This window comes from Oratosquilla oratoria, chromosome 38 (assembly GCF_046742065.1).
Source record: "Oratosquilla oratoria isolate Oo_2021 chromosome 38, ASM4674206v1, whole genome shotgun sequence".
Lineage (NCBI taxonomy): Eukaryota > Metazoa > Arthropoda > Malacostraca > Stomatopoda > Squillidae > Oratosquilla > Oratosquilla oratoria.
Window position 1 is genome coordinate 47,773,856 of NC_134814.1, and position 19,104 is coordinate 47,792,959.

Below are 19,104 nucleotides of genomic sequence, written 5' to 3' on the forward strand. Positions count from 1 at the left end.
TTTCTACGATTTACCAAAGTTATTCTTAGGTTTGTACAGTATAAACTTAGATATTCCTACCCTGAGTGACAAATGTTTTTTAGTTTTATTTCTAAAATACTGGCTGGTTGTTTTCACTGCTAAACATATTAATTAGAAGTCACAATAAATGGTCATGTCAGTTATTCTAAGCCAGTTTTAAGTGGAGTTCCCCAAGGATCGTTCTGGGGCCACTGTTATTCCTAATTTACATTAATCATACCTGCTCTCAGATTCAGTGCAACTACAAAATATTTGCTGACGATCTTAAGTTATATTACCATTCATCATCATCAACAATTGGCTGTACTCAATCTCTTCCGGTCATGCAGGATAATGTAGACTTATTGGCAGCTACTGCTGCTTCTTGGGGGTTGAGGTTTTCCGCCAGTAAATGTGTCCACCTCCGCTTTGCTAGACAGCGCTGTGCCCAGGCTGACGATCTCACCACTCCTATCTACACTCTTAATGGCAGTCCTATCACACAGAGCTTCTCACATAAGGATTTAGGAATTATAGTTGATAGGAAATTGAAGTTTCATCAACATATAAGAAGTACAGCTGCCAAAGCTGGGGGTATTGCCTCTAATCTCTTGAAATCTACAGTCAACCGCTCGGCCAAATTCATGTCTTCTCTTTTCATATCTGGTGTTCGACCTATTTTGGACTTTGCTTCTCCTATATGGAATCTAGGGTATTTGGGCCAAAACAATCTATTGGAGTCCGCACAACGTAGGTGGACAAAACAGATTACAGTATTATCTGATCTTCCCTATATTGATAGGCTATCTTCACTGGGTTTGTTCTCTGTGAAAGGCAGGTTGTTGCGACAAAATCTCATATACTGTTACCGCATCTTTCATGATCTTTCCATCATCTCTCCTAATGACATCTTCACCTTGTCTCCTGATGTTTGTACTAGAGGCCATAGGTTTAAGATACAAATGCAACATTCTCATTTCGAGGTTCGTAGGCGATTCTTCTCTTGTCGAATTATCCAGAAGTGGAATTCATTGCCCCTAAATATCGTTGATGCTCCCAGCCTCACTGTGTTCAATTCCAGATTGAAGTCCTTTTTAGGTGAAGAATTATTCTCATTCTAATCTTTTATCCCAGAATGTTTATTTGTTTATTTTTTACGTCGAAGTGGTGTCATCATAATTGTGTCATTTGTACCACCCACTGATGCAGGTAGCACTTCTTGTGCTTTTCTCTTATTCTGTTAAATTTATAGAATAATCACCACTGAAAGATGCACCCAACCAGTCATTTTATAAACATGTAATAGTAGTACTGCCCGTGTAGCCTGACTGGATCATCTGTCTTGGACTCTTGGGTCTGTCCCTCTCTGATCCAGACTGGCTGGACTTAGGGTGACATGGCCCTACCAGGTGAGTTGACCAGGTGAGTTGACGTTGTTACACAAATGTTTTCAAAATTCCCGCCAATACAATTTCTTATCAACAATAGAGTATATATCATATTGTCATTATATGATTCTGGAATACATGTTAAATAATAAGAAAAATAAATAAATTATGATTGAGTTAATATATTATACAACATTATTCTTTTCAGAACAATTTTGTATACCACTTCTTGAGAAATGTTTGTTTGTGTTGCGCCCTGAAGTTCAGAGTGTGAACGAAAACCTAGATTCTACGTACGCATTTTCGTATGCACCAGAATTTGTTAACGGTGGACAGTATTTTTTGATTGAAAAAAACTGCATGATACTCATCTCTGAATCATTTCTTAACTGTTTGCTTATTGATAAGGAAGCGAAGTTATTCGTGCAAGATTGACAAGCTCTCCATGACCTGAAGAGAAGGGTGGCCTCGGAGTGCAAGCCTGGCATTTTAGGAGACGGAGAAGGGGGATAGTCAGGCTTTGCAAACATAGCTATGCCAAAGGTTAAGTCCAGAAGGATTTGGGAGAGTTATTTTCCTGAAAATGAACTCAGGCGAAGAGAAATGGGTTTTAACCCTGTGCTTGGGTGGGAGTCACGAATGCAGAAGTCCATATACACGTCTATGTTACCTAGTACGTCATTGGACCCAACAGGATGTGTGGGACATGGAGGTGTCTTCAATTTGGAGTTTTCTCCAGATGGGTGAGTTATTAAGAACTAAGGTAATAAATCCTTTTAGTAATGAATAAGTTTGAGACCGCTGTACAATAGGTTTGTAATAATATTGCAGCATGGTTCCCATTGTTTTGTAATCACATGGTGAACTGAGTCGAAGTGGTGTAGTAATAATATGATAGGACTAAGCACCAATATCTTCTCTGTTTTGTCATCATGTATATTTATTCAGAAGGTACATCAGAACTTACATAATTAAGTTATGAGAGACATTATCAGAGGAAGGCCTTCTTTGAGGATATATAAGTAAGAGGAAAGTATCACTGTTGCAATGTAAACAATGTATAGTGGTATTCAGCTGTCATAATGCCTTCCAGAATTATATGCCAAGTTGTAGTGGTCTCTCCTTGAGCATTGGTAAATCGAAGTTTTTAGATAGATGAATGAAGTATGTAGTATTTTATGATGCATTTTTCACCAGACTTTAATTAGAAAATTCAGGCAATATTTTTTATTGTGTCCTTACATTATAATGTATTTTATTTTATTTTTATTTTTAATCAAAAGTATGTGAAAGTTTTGTATGTTAAATGTCTAGATGTCTCTGTCAGTACTCATAAATGTGAAGCCTAACCTAACCAAGTATTATCTAACCATATTGTACCTTGCCTTACCTTACCTGAAATGATCAGGCTATACTGTTATATAGTAGTTCCATTGAGCAACATGATTTTTCCTCGACCCCTCCTATGCTATTCTTACCTTGTAATGTTATTACCTGGTTGGCTTTCCACCCATATACAGTGACTATGACAGAGGGTATGGGAAGCCATGCTCTGCATATCACATATGAGCTGGTCAGTAATTTTATTAGTAAATGATATAACTGAACGTAACAATTTAGAATTGACTAAATGTGGCAAAATGAATTACCAACTATACTGTGCATATCCAAATTAATTTGAATTCTTAGAGATAAAAATCCATTATTAGTGATTTCATTTGCTATCTTTACCTCAGGAGGGTTGGGGGAGACCAAAAAATAGTGTTGCCAGACAGGATCACTGTAGTCCAAGAGTGCCCATAGTCAAGCTCATCCTAACCTAATCAAATCAACCTAAGCTTACCAAATTTAACTCAGAAGTAGAAGTAGCAGGAAAGTTATATTACATTTTTTTGTGGCAGATATAACAAATGATGAAAATATATGTAAGCAATTACTTGTAGTTTGGAATTTCTTACAAGAGATTATATATAAATTGCACTTAGTTGAAAGTTAATATTTTATTTATATATATATATATATATATGGTATATATATATATATATATAGATTGTAATGATGAAATACCTCAGAAATACAGTAATCCATTTCTTCAATTAGATACTTTGTGACAATATCATGTGGCCAATTTACTGCCAGAAGCATTGACTGGTGTAAATCTACAGGCTCAGAATCTGCCAAACCCTGTCTTGTGAAATAATTTTGGTAAATTATAGTTGAATTTAATTGAAAGAAAATGGTGCTTTTTATATAATGTGTGTTATTGAACTTTTGTTGTATGGCATACACTTAGCCAATGCTAAAAAAAATAAGGACTGCTGTTTTCATTGTATGTTGATTTTAAGCTGATTTGCTATTAGGTATTTTTGTTGTTTGGCAATTGTAGCCTATCAAGGAATCTGAAGTAGTGTTATCTAGATGTGATTGGACAAGAGCTTTCCCTTTTTGCTGAATTGTCTCTGTCAGTGTTTCTTAACCTTGTAGTAATATAGCAACTATAGTTCCTATAACTAGACAATATTAGGTGTTGGACTGCCTAAACCTGACTACAATGGGTGATGAAGATAGAAAAGTGGGAGTTTGTACTAGATGGATTAGTTTGATTGGCTAAGTAGTCAATCTGTTGCACTCTTGCAGGAAACCTGCAGTCCTCAGGAACCAGGTCATAGCCACTGGTTCAGATCATAAGTCAGTCAGTGAAGAGATTTTGTATGCTCTCAGGGAGGGGTGAGTGCAGGACAGTGAACTTTAGAAGAAGACTAAAATAAGGTGGGTGAATGGGATAAAGGGGGCAGTAGATGTAAGAGGAATGTCTGTTGAGCAAGGAAGAAAGAGTAAAAAAGATAGGAGTGAAGGGAGAGAGATTGTGAACAAATGAAGGAATGAAGTGGCCAGAAGGGATGTTCTTGTTCCATAAATTTTTTAGTGGGTTAGGAGAGGTTGCCCTATCTTTCATCTGTCTGTCAAATTGTTTGTATGTTCACAAACTCCTCCTAGGGTTTTGCAGATAGACCCCCATAACTATATATATTCTGATACCCTATCACTCCAGATACTTGGATAACTATGTTTCATTTAAAAAAATATATTTTGGTTAGGGTTAATGGTTAAATTTAGGTGGGGGTATGGTTAGGTTAGGGATGATTCACAAACTCGCAGCAATGCGCAGGTAATTTGGTGAGTTATGAAATATTGGAGGTAAATCAGCTCTATGTGTTGGGCCCTGCTGTGGAAGCACTGTGTCTTGCTGCATTGACTTTAACTTAGGCACTGTGGTAGGAGATAGGGATAACCCTTCATCTGCAAAGTGCTGTGATTGGAGGGGTGATGTATAGACTTTGATGTTTGTGGGGTAGGTGTATGCTTTGACTTGACCACCTCTCATAGAAGGTAGAGAAGGCCCTTCAGTGGAGGTCATGGTTCTTCTGCAAGACCAGGGGGAATGGATTGATTGATTGATTGAGGATCCTTTAGTATGTATATATTAGGATGGGGGGTTACCATGTAATAAGATAATAGGTATAAATCTGTTCCAGTTGTTGGACCTTGTTATGGAAGATCTGTACCTCATTGCATTATTTTTGTCCTGGGCAGTATGATAGGGGATGGATGACCCTTGTCCCAGAGGTGTGAGAGATGGTTAGATATCAGAGATGAAAGAAATACTACAAAAAATAAAATTGTATTTTAGCACAAATTTCAGGATGGTAGGTAACGATGTAGGTAGGGTGAGACCAGAGGAACTTATTCGGAATTACAAGGTCCTTCTTCAGGAGATGAAGGAGTGTGGGAGCCGTCACATAAGAACATAAGAATAAAGGAGACTGCAAAAGACCATAAGGCCTACACTAGGCAGCTCTGTATCCATCACCACCTGTCATCCCCATCCACAAAGTTGTCTAATCGTTTTTTAAAACAACTGATAGTTTCAGCGCTTACTACATGGTTACTAAGTTTATTCCATTCATCGACCACCCTATTAGTAAACCAATTCTTGCCTATTTCCTTCTTAAATCTAAATTTGTCCAGTTTATACCCATTACTGCGAGTCCTGCCCTGTTGTTTTATTATGATGACCTTGTTTGCATCACCCTTGTTATAGCCTTTGATCCACTTGAACACTTCTATTAGATCACCCCGCACTCTGCGTCTTTCCAGAGAGTGTAAGTTTAGGTGCCTAAGCCTCTCTTTGTAAGGCAAATTTCCGAGTCCTTGTATAATTTTGGTCATTCTTCTCTGTACTGATTCTAGTGAATTTATGTCCATTCTGTAGGACGGAGACCAAAACTGTACTGCATAGTCAAGGATGGGTCTAACTATCGCTAGATAGAGTTTAATAATTACCTCTGCACTTCTATTCGTTACCGTCCTAGCAATGAAGCCTAATGCACTGTTAGCTTTATTTCTGGCGCTAATGCACTGCTTCCTGGTTTTAAGGTCCGGACTCACCAGAACTCCCAAGTCCGTCTCGCACTCAGATTTGTCTAAAAACGTGTTATCTAAGTTGTATCTATTTTTGGGGTTGTGTTGCCCTACGTTTAACACGCTACACTTAGAGATATTGAAGTTCATTTGCCATTTCACCGACCATGTTAACAGTTTATTAAGATCATCCTGCAGAATCTGGGCGTCGTCTCCTGACCTAATTAGGCGTCCTATTTTAGTGTCGTCCGCAAACTTACTAACATCACTATTTAACCCATCGTCTAAGTCGATATATACATAATGAACAACAAGGGACCCAAAACCGAGCCCTGGGGGACCCCGCTAGTAACTTTGCCCCACCTAGATTTTATTCCATTTATGGTGACCCGCTGTTTTCTGTTACTAATCCACGTAGTCTGTGGGATCCTTCCGAGGATCTACACTGGCACGTGTTGGAACAATAGAGCCATAGGGATCAATGAGAGAATATCACGATTGTGCACACAACTAGTGATGCAAAATTTTTTTTTTTTTTTATCAAGTCTATTTTTTTTTTTTTTTTTTTTTTAATACTCACACGTCCAAATCTGTTCAGATATTAAATATCAAGTGTATGAAAACAGGTGTAAGTACTTGATTCATCCCTCCACATTTGTGTATCTACCTTATCCAAAGAGACATCAGACATAGTATAAAAATAAACAAGTAATTGAACTTTTAAGTCATGACTCGGATGCTGAAACAAGTGTAGATACTGTATATGGGCCAATATACCTTACAAAATTTACTCTTAGTATAATCTTCAAAGATTGAATATTCCAAATTTCCTTGTCATGAATGGTTAAACATACACATAAAATAGGATATGCAATAAGGTATGCACAAATTAATAATGATCTATGGTGCTGGGGGAAAAAAAATAATTTTTTTTTTTTTTTTTTTTTTTTTTTTTTTTTTTAGGCGTCATGACTGTTGTTTCTAATGGGATCCACCTTACTCTCAGAGGCGAAGATGTTCTTACAAACTTCATTGTGGGAGTTTGTAATGAACTAGTCTCTTTTTTGGGGTAGAAACTCAAAAGGAAGGGGAAATACAGTGTATTGAGGAAAATAGAGTAGGGTATAGCAATAATGTAGAATATGTTGGTGTAGGACAAAATATTTTAGGATATAATGTTAGTAGAGGATGAAATATTACATTAGGATGTAATGTCAAAGGACAAAATATGATGGGATGTAATAATAGTGGAGGACACAATATCAAGATGGGATATAATGATAGTGGAGGACAGAATATCATGATGGTATACAATAATAGTCGAGAACAAAATATCATGGTAGGATATAATGTTAATGGAGGACAGAATAGCATTTTAGGAAGGGATGCTGAACAGAATGTCAGCAAACAATGGATGGCCGGTGTGGAATGCGGTGATGTAGGAGGGCAAGGTATACAGAAGAGATAAGATGACCGTGAGGGACCAGAAGTCCATGATGGGGCAAATGTCCATGAGGCTTTGAATGTCAATGAAGGACTAAATGTCAATATAGAGCAAGGTGTCAGTAAAGAACAAAATTATAATGTAAGGTATGATGTTGAAATACAAAACATGTCAAAAATAATCATGAGTTTCTTAATATCATGTACTTTAATGCTTGTAGTATTAGGAATAAATTCCAAGAAATACAGGTGTATGTCAAAAGCGAAAATCTCAATATGATAAGTTATATGGTAAAGAATTTGAAGCTGAATTTAATATTGTGGGATTTAAACACATTCATCTGGATAGAAACCACAAGAAAGGTGGGTGTTCTGCTGTATGTTAAAAGCAATGTCCATACTTGTGTTTTAGAGAAAGTAAAACAGGATGCATATGATAGTTTGTGGATAGAATTAACCCAAATTAATGTAGGTGTAATATATAGGCCAAAAACATTATCATTAGCAGATGACAAACTGTTATTTCAAGAACTGTCTAGTTTCTGCAACTGGGACGTATTAATGAGTAACTTCAATTTTACTGACATTGATTCGATGACCCTTGAACATGACCATATAGGTAGTCGCTTGATAGATTTTCTCAGTGACATGGAAACTTACTCGATCTCTTGATCACTAGCCGTGAAAGGATGATAACCGATGTAGAAGTTGGTGAAACTATTGCAAATAGCGATCACAACTTAGATTCAAGCTGCTAATTTTTTTTTAGAATAGATACTTGTGTATCTAAAATAATTTTAGTAAAGCTCAGTTCATAGGACTATGTCAGGAGCTTCAGCTTACAGATTGGGAGACAAAATTAAGCAAAAGACCTGTAGATCAGATGTGAGAAAATATTTCAAAATACGCTTACTAAGATAACCCATATTTACATCCCGTTTAAGAACAAACCCCCCCCCCCCCCAAAAAAAAAAAAAAAAAAAATCAAGCTTGCCCAAAATGACTTGACAAAGAAACTGAAAAAAGTATTGCTAAAAAGAGAGTGGTTTATAAGAAATACAAGTGCTTGGGTACACACAATGACTATCAAAGTTATGTAATAACACAGAGAGATGTAAAGAAGACAATAAAAAAAAAAACGAAAATGACAATATGAAATGAATAGTGCTGATAAATCCAAAGAGAATCCCAAAGAATTCTATAGTTACATCAGAGATAAATAGGTTATTAGGAATCACATTGGCTCACTATTATTTGCTAACAGTCACCTTGAGTTTTCAAACAAAGGAATGTGTGATATTTTAAACTACTGTTTTAGCTCAGTATTTATAAATGAAACGCCTCAAAGTGAACTACAAACTGAAACCTGTGAAAAATCAAGGTGTGAACTTACTACAGTAGATATGATAAAAGAAAAAATTAAAAGGTGTATAGAGAAACTCAAAAGTTAATAAAACACCAGGGCCTGACTGTTGGTATCTGAGAATCATAAAGGAAATTAAAAATTAGATTTTTGTTCCATTAGAAATTATTTTCAAGAAATCCATCATATCCGGAGATGTCCCAAGAGATTGGAAGCTAGCTAATGTTACTCTCATATTCAAAAGAGGTGACAAAAAGAAATCAAATAACTACAGGCCTATAAGCTTGACTTCAGTCGTAGGAAAAATTATGGAAACTATCATCAGATATGCTATCGAACATTATTTAGAAAGTAACTGTTTGATAAATGATAGCCAGCATGGATTCAGACGGAAACGTTCATGTGTGACTAACTTACTCGAATTCTACAAGACATTCATCTTAAATTATATATATTTAGACTTTGCAAAAGCTTTTGATACTGTCCCCCACACGGAGTAAGTAGTAGCCTATTAAGTTGGACTGGAAATTGCTTGAATGATCAAAAACAGAGAGTTGTTTTAACTGGCAAAATTTCTAGAGGGAAAAATGTTACGAGTGGAGTTCCACAGGGTTCCATTCTATTCATAGTATATATAAATGATATAGACCATGGACTAAAATCTATTGTCTCCAAATTTGCTAATGATACAAAATTTTGTGGAGTGGCAAATGATCACTTAATTAGATATTCAAGAAGATTTAGATAAATTACAGCAATGGTCTGAAAAGTGGCTAATGAAATTTAACACTTGTAAATGCAAGGTTATGCACACAGGTAAAGATAACAGTAAGTACAATTACAAGTTATTTGGAAATTTGTTAACAAAAGTGGATATTGAAAAGGATCTCAGTGTAATTATCAGTAACTATCTCAAATCATCTAAACAGTTTATTTCAACCTCTGAGAAATAAAATAAGAGTCTAGGACTGATTGCGCAGTCTTTTGACTTCAAAAGTCCATCTTTCATTAATTTGTCCATATTTGGAATATGCTGTTTCCGTATGGTCACTGAATCTTATTAAAGACATTGACAGATTTGAAAAAGTACAATGGCGAGTCACAAAACTGATACATACATATACCAAATCCATAAAAGCCCAAAAAACATCCTTACCTTTTCCTATAGCTTTTTCACATATCTGTCTTACCACAAAAATCTGATCTACGCAACCTCTACCTGTCCTAAACCCACACTGTTTTTGTCACCATTAGTCCCTCTGTTCCTCTCCTAATCCTCTCAATCAAGACCCATAAGCCCTCCCAGCTACACTGAACAAGCTAATCCCTCTGAAACTACTACACTCACACTTGTCCCCATTTCCCTTGTAAAGTGGAACTATACAGGCACTCCTCCAGTCCTCTGGCACTTTACCTTCTCTCCAGGAAACATTAAATAACCTCACCAGCTAGTCCACCATCAATTTACCTCCTCTTTTCAGACATTCTGCATGACATCCATCCAGACCAGGTGCTTTACCTGCTCTCATCATCTTAACAACTGCCTTCACTTTATCTTTCCTTATTTCTCTTCCATTTTCCTCACTCATCACGGTCATATTCTTAGCGCTTCCCACTGCAACTACCTTTCCCTCCCTATCCTCCTTCACATTTAGCAACTCCCTAAAATACTCTGCCCATCTTCCTCCTACTGCATTCTTTTCCATTATCATCTTTCCATCCGTATCTTTTACCTTTTCTTCTCAACTTGATTCACCTGCTCTTCCTCTTAATTTCTTTCCAAAAATCTTTTTATTACTTTCAAAATTTTCTGTCATACTCTTACCCCATTTCACATCTGCTCTCCTCTTTGCCTCCTTTATCTTATGCTTTACTTCACTTCTCTTTTCTTTGTACCTTCCATATGATTCCCTCGTCCTATTTTGTAACCAATCTGTGAAAGCTCACTTCTTCTCTTCCTCATCCCACCACTCGCTACCCCTCCTTCTATTTCCTCCCATCCTCCTTGTTCCACACACCATCTTTGCACACCTTGTGATTCCCTCCTTGAACCACCCTCATTCCTCCTCCACTCCTAGTTCTACTCTATCCTTCACTCCCTCCCACTCCTCTTTCAGCTTCTTCTTGTACCCCTTCCCCTTTTCTTACTCATTTAAGCAATTAACTCTAAGCACCTCCCTATCTTTTGTCCTTTTCCTCTTCCTCCATCTATCTCCCACTTACCTTCCACCAAAAAATTATCTGATATCCTCCCACTCTCTCCCATTAGAACATGTACATCCTTAACTCTTCCTATTATACTCCTATCTACCACTACATAGTCCATTAATGCTCTATACCATCCTTCCATCCACCACCCTCCCCCATGTGTACTTATGCTTAACTTTCTTCCTAAACACTGGTGATAGTAAGCCTGATTCCAAATATAAAAGATAAATCATACAAAAATCGACTAAAACATATGAATCTGTTCTCCCTAAAAAAAAAGCATAGACTCAGAGGTGACTTGATACAGGTCTTTAAGATTCTAAAGGGGATGGACAACATCAAAAGTGACAAAATTTTCACACTGAATGATCTGACAAGAAATAATGGTCTCAACAGACATTCTGCTCTTGTTTAAAATGTCTGTCACCTCATCCATCCATGTCATCCTTGGTCGTCCAAGGTAACTACTTGTTCTAAATGAAATATGGAAGACGTCTAATCTTAGCAGAAGTATGATGCTAAAAGGCAAGAAATTAAAATACAGTGCTCGACAAAAGTTTAGGTCGGGTGTGTGTCAGACAAGTTGTAGCACAATAAAAGTTTTATAAAAATTATTAATTTTACCCTTAGTACTTTGTTGGGCATCCTTTGCATTTCTTGACATCCCTCAGGCATCATGGCATGGTCATAGCAAGGTCATGTAGCTTGTGGGTAGGTATAGCATCCCAACAAACCCTAATTTTCTTCTCCAGCTTGGGGAGAGTGCTGACATCCTTTCCTTGTAACCTGTGTTTAACCACCTGCCAAAGATTCTCTATCAGGTTTAGATATGGACTGTTTCCGAGCCAATCCTCAATGAACTTAATCTCACAGTCTTTAAGCAGTGTGGCAGGGGGCACTATCCTGTTGGAACATGCTTGTGCCTGTTAACTTGAAGCACTCCTCCAGATGTTCATTTAGCAGCTCATAATAAATGTGCTGGTTGATTTTAATGTTGGCAGGCAACACAACAAGCCTCCCCAAGCCCCTGCCTGAGAAACAGCCCCATACCATTAATGAATTGGGGTGTTTCATGGTTCCACAAAGGTAGCTTGGGTCAAGGGGGTCACTGCCATACTTCTGATACATGTTACCACTCCTTCCCTCAGTCAGTGTGAACATTGCTTCATCAGACCTAAGCACATTCAGCCAGTCAGCATCATCTTACTGAAGATATTTTAGAGCATAAGCAACCCTACAAACCTTCTGCACACGGTTGAGAATTGGTTTTTTGACTGGACGGTGTCTTGTGTAACCAAGCTCATGAACATGTCAGCTACAGTACGTACAGACACTTCACTGAACAGACCACTATTATTTTCCTTAATTTTATGGGCTGAAATATGAGGACACTTCTCCAGGTCTCTCTTAACAATGTTATCAAGACACCTAGAGGACTTACAAGGCCTACCAGACCGCTCTTTCTGGGTTGGTATGGAATGACACTCTCCCTCCCTCATCCTAGCAATGTAACGCCTCACAACACGATCACTTATTTTAAGTTGGTCAGCCATTTCCTTAGTTTGTTTACCGGCCATCTTGAGAGCGAGAATCTGGGTAATAGTTTCGGACAATAACTGCCTTGCTTTCCCCATAGTAAGGCCACAAACACTCCCAAACTAAAGAAAAAAAAAAAAAAAAGGCGTAAGTCAGGAGAACACAACAAAATTCTCTTGCTACAGTGGGAGGGTGAGCGGGAAATTGGTGGGATGCAGCGATGTCATGCAGCCGGCCCAAATTTGTGACTAAATTAACCACAGCCATACGGTGACGCCTATGTAGGCGTCATGAGGAGCAAGTGGGTACGCGATGATGCCGACGTCGGCGTCTTGATTATACTTATTGTAGTCGTACCTATGTAATCTCCATTCTCTCTAAACTGGCTTCATCATATTTTCTATGGTTATCAAAATTCACGGGTGAAAGAGAACGAACGATTGAGCACTGACTTTATTTTTAAAATGCAATTATTATGACGCAACATCGCACGTCGGGCAGCTAATGCTGCCAGATGTGCTATGTGCCCCGGAGTGAAGTGGTTAAATCGCCCTCATCTATGCCATTCTTTTTTTGACATGAGTTCTTCCCCCGTTCACCTGGCCTAAACTTTTGTCAAGCACTGTAGAAGTGATACAAAGATGTTGAAGATGTATGAACTTAACTGTAGTGAAAGTTTTAATAGAGATTAATGATGGAGGCTCAAATTTGGGTTGTATTGTTGTGTGCATTCTATTAACCCAAATCAGAAATTAGTATTTCTAGATGAGTTCTTATTACTTTTTTTGTGTGTGTATGTGTGTATATTTATATATATATATATATATATATATATATATATATTCATATATATTGTTACCTTTTGGTGGTTTGAAATATTTAAAGTTTTACTAAATTCATACTTTCTCCAGGAGCAAAAAAGTGTTTAATTTTTAAACTTTACTTACACAACAAAATAATTTAACAAAATCACTAGGCCGTAGCCCACCATTTTAGTGTGAATGAATCCACTCTTCGCTACATCAAGAAGGACGAGGCTAACATTAGGAAGGCTGCTGCTATCACCTTTAATAAGTCAGAGAAGATAGTGGTTAGGGTTCGTAATAAAACTATCATCCGTATGGAAGCTGCTTTGGCTGCATGGATAACCGACTGCCAAAAGAAAAACATAGCCTTGGATACAAACATCATCCAAACAAAGGCTAGGAGTATGTACTAGACTTTTGCCGCTAAGGAACCTGAGGACACAATTGCTATGTGCCTCCAAAATATTCAGAAGGCATTGCAGGAAACAAAGCCCACCACCATTATTTGGAGCTGGAAGAAGTTGTGGCCTGAGGTTATTTACAATGACAAAGGATTTACACCTGCCGAAAACCAACACTCCACAGTACAGAAAGCTTTGCAGTTGCTTGCGATCATTGGAGGTGACGGCTTTACAGACATGACCACAGGAGACATCAACGAGTTATACTGCCACTCCCAGCCACTAACTGACGCAGACCTCAAAGACTTGATGAAGTCGGCCAGTGAAGAAGAAGAAATGCAGCAAGAAATGGAAGAAGTTGTCAACCAAAGTGGATTGACTTTGGAACGGCTGGCCATCTCTGCAACCTGGCCAAAGAATTGAAAGAGTGGTCACAGGAATGGGATGACGATATGGTTCGTTCTGTGCAATTTTGCAACAAGGTCAACGAAGTCATGAATCCCTACAAGATGCTCTTTGAAGGGAAAAAGAAGCAGTGGCAGCAATTTCGTATCACAATGTTTTTGCAGCCTCGCAAAAAAGAGCCAGTTCCTGCTGCTACTACTGCAGTTACACTTTCGGAAGAAGTGGAAGAGGTGTCCCAGGAAAGGGCACCATCTGAAGAGAAGTAAAATACAATCATCGGCTGGACAGTAGAAGTCATCATCAGCTTCATCATCATTTCTACTGAGCAGCAAATTCATCACCATCATCATTCAAATTTTACTTCAACTTCTTTCGTGTTGAGTACAGTAACTATTTTTTTTTAATTAGGTGTTATTGCTTAACAGTTGTCCTTGTTATTAATAGAGTACTGTAATGGGTGGGTTGTTAACAGTACAGGGAGGGTTTTACAAGTCCAAATACACATTAAATAGTGTAAATATGGTGTCCCTACTTCGCGGAAATTCAGTTATCGCGGCCGGTCTTGGAACTAATCTACTGCAATAAACGAGGGATCACTGTAGACTATAATTATTTTCTTTTAAGGAAAGTTAAATCTGAAGACAAAAAATTACATGAGAAAGAAACAGCCCTAATACTCACCTTAGTTTATGTGTAATGTGGATAAACAAGGTGGAGAAAACAGATAAACAAGGTCACTCATGAGAAAACGGAAAAAAGCCTCTATAAGGAGGGTTATAAGTGTAAAGATATTGCTACTCGTGTGGGAATTGGAGTGCGTCAAGTACAAAAGTGGACCAAGAAATTTCGAGACGAAGGAAGTGACATCATTCGTACTCCAAAGCATCGCTCTGGTCGGCCAAGGAAGATATCAAATCGTACTTCTACGGTTCTAACTGCCTCCTAATAACCGTAGGAGGCAGTTAGAACCGTAGAAGTACGATTTGATATCTTCCTTGGCCGACCAGAGCGATGCTTTGGAGTACGAATGATGTCACTTCCTTCGTCTCGAAATTTCTTGGTCCACTTTTGCACTTGACGCACTTCAATTCCCACACGAGTAGCAATATCTTTACACTTATAACCCTCCTTATAGAGGGTTATGATTGTAACAACTGTGTCTCTTTCCAGCTCTTTACCACTTCCCATTACGGAGATATCAAGGCACAAAAACAGAGACCACCGCAAAAAAAAGACTACTCTCCGTGAGAGATGTTTAGAAAGTGACTCCATGTGACATCGAGTGCGCCTAAACAGAGTTGCCAAATAGTGTGTATTGTCTCGGCTAAATACGGGTACAAACGCTAGCATTGAAAAATAGCGAAAAGTTTGGGTGGAAAGTTGTATTTTTCGCATGTTTTGAGTTTAGGGGAAAGTTGGGGCGCCTATAATTTTGCGCCCAAACTTTTCGCGGCTACTGTATATAGTGCTCAGTATTACCTAATTTGATTGTTCTCGCTAGTATCTCTTTAACTGCCCTTTGTGACTTTAGTTTGACCATTAGGGATTGATTTCCTCTATTTCTTTTTCTAATTCTTGCTCTTTATCTTGTATTACCCTCAAAACATTGCTAAATCTTTCTCTTCTTTTTCTCTCTTGAATCAAACTTTTTTTTTTTAGACCAAATACTACTATACACTTTTTGTCTACTGTATCTTGCCAAATTTTCCTTTTCTTTGATAACCTGAATGACTGTTTCCTTAGTTTTCTTTTGCATTTGTTGCTGAACGTTTTCTTTAAAAGATACCTTATCTTTTTTGTGATCTTTCCATTGTTTCTTGAGTTGTAATATTTTTTCTTTGTATATAATTTCTCCAATTTTTTTGGTCATTACCTTCATTTGTTTATTTACTTCTTTTATGGATGTATTATTTCATGGTTTACCTCAGCCAATTCTTTTTTTAGGGCATTCGCTTCACAAATTGTTTCAGCATTTTCTTTAATCCACTAATATCTTTTTAATACACATCATGTTGATCCCTGACCCTTGAGACAAATTCTATCAAAGTTCTCATTCCCTTCTGTCAATTACAAAGGATTACAAAGGCGGAGCATGCCGACAGGAGACCTTTTGGTCCATATCTAGGTTGGATGCGAAAAAAAATCATAATAATAATAAAACAATAAAGACTATAATAATGTAAATAACAAATAAAATACATAAATAAATGTGTAGGTATAGTTGAATAATAAACAAACAGGTAAATAGTAAATAATAATAAATTGACATATAACTAATAATAAATGAAAACCAGACAGACAAATGATAACAAAACAAAAACAAATAATATAAAATAAATTATAATCATTACAGCATCTTGCTTAGGTGTTTATCTAAATGATTCTTAACCCCTTCCATACGGTGCCGCACACGTAGGCGTCATGGACTTAGATCTCGGTGGCAGCAACCAATGCCAGCCGTACGACGTGTCGTAATAATACTCGCATCATAAAATATAGTCACCGCTTATATCGATCGTTCTCTCTTCACCCGTGAATTTTGATAACCATAGAAAATGCGATTACAAAAGAATTAGAAAGAATGTCATTATGGAGGGGCGACTACAATAAATATAATCAAGACGCCGATATGGCAGCCTCGCGAATACACTCGCTCCCCATGACGCCTACGTGTGCGGCACCGTATGGAAGGGGTTAAAGCTTTGAACTGAACTACATTGCACTACCTGTGCAGGAAGTTTATTCCATTCATTAACTACACGGTTGGCAAAGTTGTTTCTACCTACTTCCAAATTGAATCTATTTCCGGACAGTTTGAGACCATTGTTTCTTGTCTGATTCTCATTCAATGTGAAAATTTTGTCACTTTTGATGTTATCAATTCCCTTTAAAATCTTAAAGACCTGTATCAAGTCACCTCTGAGTCTATGTTTTTTTAGGGAAAACAGATTCATATGTTTTAGTCAATTTTTGTATGATTTATTTTTGATGTTTGGAATCAGTTTTATGGCTCGCCGTTGTACTTTTTCCAGTCTGTCAATGTCTTTAATGAGATTCGGTGACCATACGGAAACAGTATATTCCAAATGTGGACGAACTAATGATTTATATAGCTTGTTAATGAGTGATGGACTTTTGAAATCAAAAGATCGCGCAATTAGTCCTAGAATCTTATTTGCTTTCTCAGAGGCTGAAATACACTGCTTGGATGATTTGAGGTCGTTACTGATAATTACGCCGAGATCTTTTTCACTATCCACTTTTGTTAACGAATTTCCAAATAAGTTGTAATCGTACTTACTGTTATTTTTACCTATGTGCATTACCTTGCATTTACTTGTGTTAAATTTCATTAGCCACTTTTCAGACCATTGCTGTAATTGATCTAAATCTTCTTGAATATCTAATTGGTTTGAGTGATCATTTGCCACTCCGCACATTTTTGTATCATCAGCAAATTTGGAAACAGTAGATTTTAGTCCATGGTCTATATCATTTATATATACTATGAATAGAAGTGGTCCAAGAACGGAACCCTGAGGAACTCCACTTGTAACATTTTTCCATCTAGAAGTTTTTCCATTTAAAACAACTCTCTGTTTTCGACCATTAAACCAATTACTAGTCCAACCTAATAGGCTACCACTTATTCTGTGTAAAGCTAATTTAGTAAGTAGTCTTTCGTGTGGGATGGTATCAAAGGCTTTTGCAAAGTCTTGATATATTAAATCTATATTGTTTCTTTTGTCATAATTCGAGATAACTGTGTTGTAGAATTCGAGTAAGTTAGTCATGTAAGAACGTTTCCTTCTGAAACCATGCTGGCTATCATTTATCAAACGGTTACTTTCTAAATGATGTTCGATAGCATCTCTGATGATAGTTTCCATTATTTTTCCTAAGATTGAAGTCAAACTTATAGGCCTATAGTTATTTGGCTTCTTTTTGTCACCTTTTTTGAATATGGGAGTAATGTTAGCTAGCTTCCATTCTCTTGGGACATCTCCGGATATGATGGATTTCTTGAAAATAATTTCTAATGGAACAACGATCTCATTTTTCATTTCCTTTAAGATTCTTGGATGCCAACCGTCAGGCCCTGGTGTTTTATTAACTTTGAGTTTATCTATACACCTTTTAATTTTTTCTTTTGTTATATTTACTGTAGTTAGTAAGTTTACCGTAGACTTTTCACAAGTTTCAGTTTGGAATTGACTTTGAGGTGTTTCGTTTACGAATACCAAGCTAAAATAATTGTTTAAGATATTACACATTCCTTCATTTGAATATTCAAGTTCTACTTAAGTTACCTTTTTCATAATGAAAGCCCAAAAATGGCCTGTCTCCATGGTTATCTAATTGTCTTCTTATGCCTAATGGGGTCTCCATACGTGGCGAATTGGTTGTGGTGATTTTTGGCGCTTATTCCCAGGCCCGCCATTGTCCAGGGCACCATGCCTTCACGGGTTTTCCCAGCATCTTCAAGGGTTAACTCTGCCCCAGATGAAGTCACATGATTGTGGCCTTGGGAGATGATTGGAAAGTGTCCGCAGGCAGGGAGCTCGCTGGCACCCGAAGGTAGCATGGCCGTGGAGAGGGGCACTTGGGTTTATGCTGGTATTGAGGCTGGTCATGGCATGATTTGCTCCACAAAGAGTAAGTACCACTTGCCAACTGTCTTCCCCATTCTGACTGAAACACAATTACAGTTTGCACAATAAACTGAGCCAACATAATCAGTGTTTTTATCAGCCTCACACCTGGTTGTGCTACTCTACCATAGTGGTGGTGACAGTGGTTAGAGGCAACACGCTCTCTTACAAGTACATACATACATATACCAAGGCTTTTTCCCCCTTCCAAGGGAGGTAGCCAAAAAGGGAAAGGCATAAAAACACTCCCACCCATTTCATCCCTAAATACACTCCACACCCCTCCCACCCTTCCTCTCATCTGAGCACCTCCTGGATGACGGGTCATCCCTGCACCCTGCCCACCGCCCTGGGTCAGAAGCAGTGTCGCAGGACACAGTACATCCACAGCAAGGCCGCTTCATTTAATCGGCGACCCCCCCTCTCCGTCCCCCTTTGCATATAAGGCGAGGACGGGGAGAAATCCCTTCGGGCTGCGTC

The 19,104-nt window shown here is 37.8% G+C and overlaps 1 protein-coding gene across 1 annotated transcript in view; it reads left to right on the plus strand.

Moving 5' to 3' along the window:
* Positions 1 to 1,618: 1,618 nt before the first annotated feature.
* The window catches only part of LOC143019780 (DDB1- and CUL4-associated factor 10 homolog), a gene marked incomplete at its 3' end in the record, with an annotated part of 61,733 nt that continues 44,247 nt past the window's right edge, over positions 1,619 to 19,104 (plus strand). Inside the window, 1 exon segment of the mRNA XM_076175765.1 lies at positions 1,619 to 2,131. Coding sequence (XP_076031880.1) covers positions 1,923 to 2,131 — 209 coding nt within the window.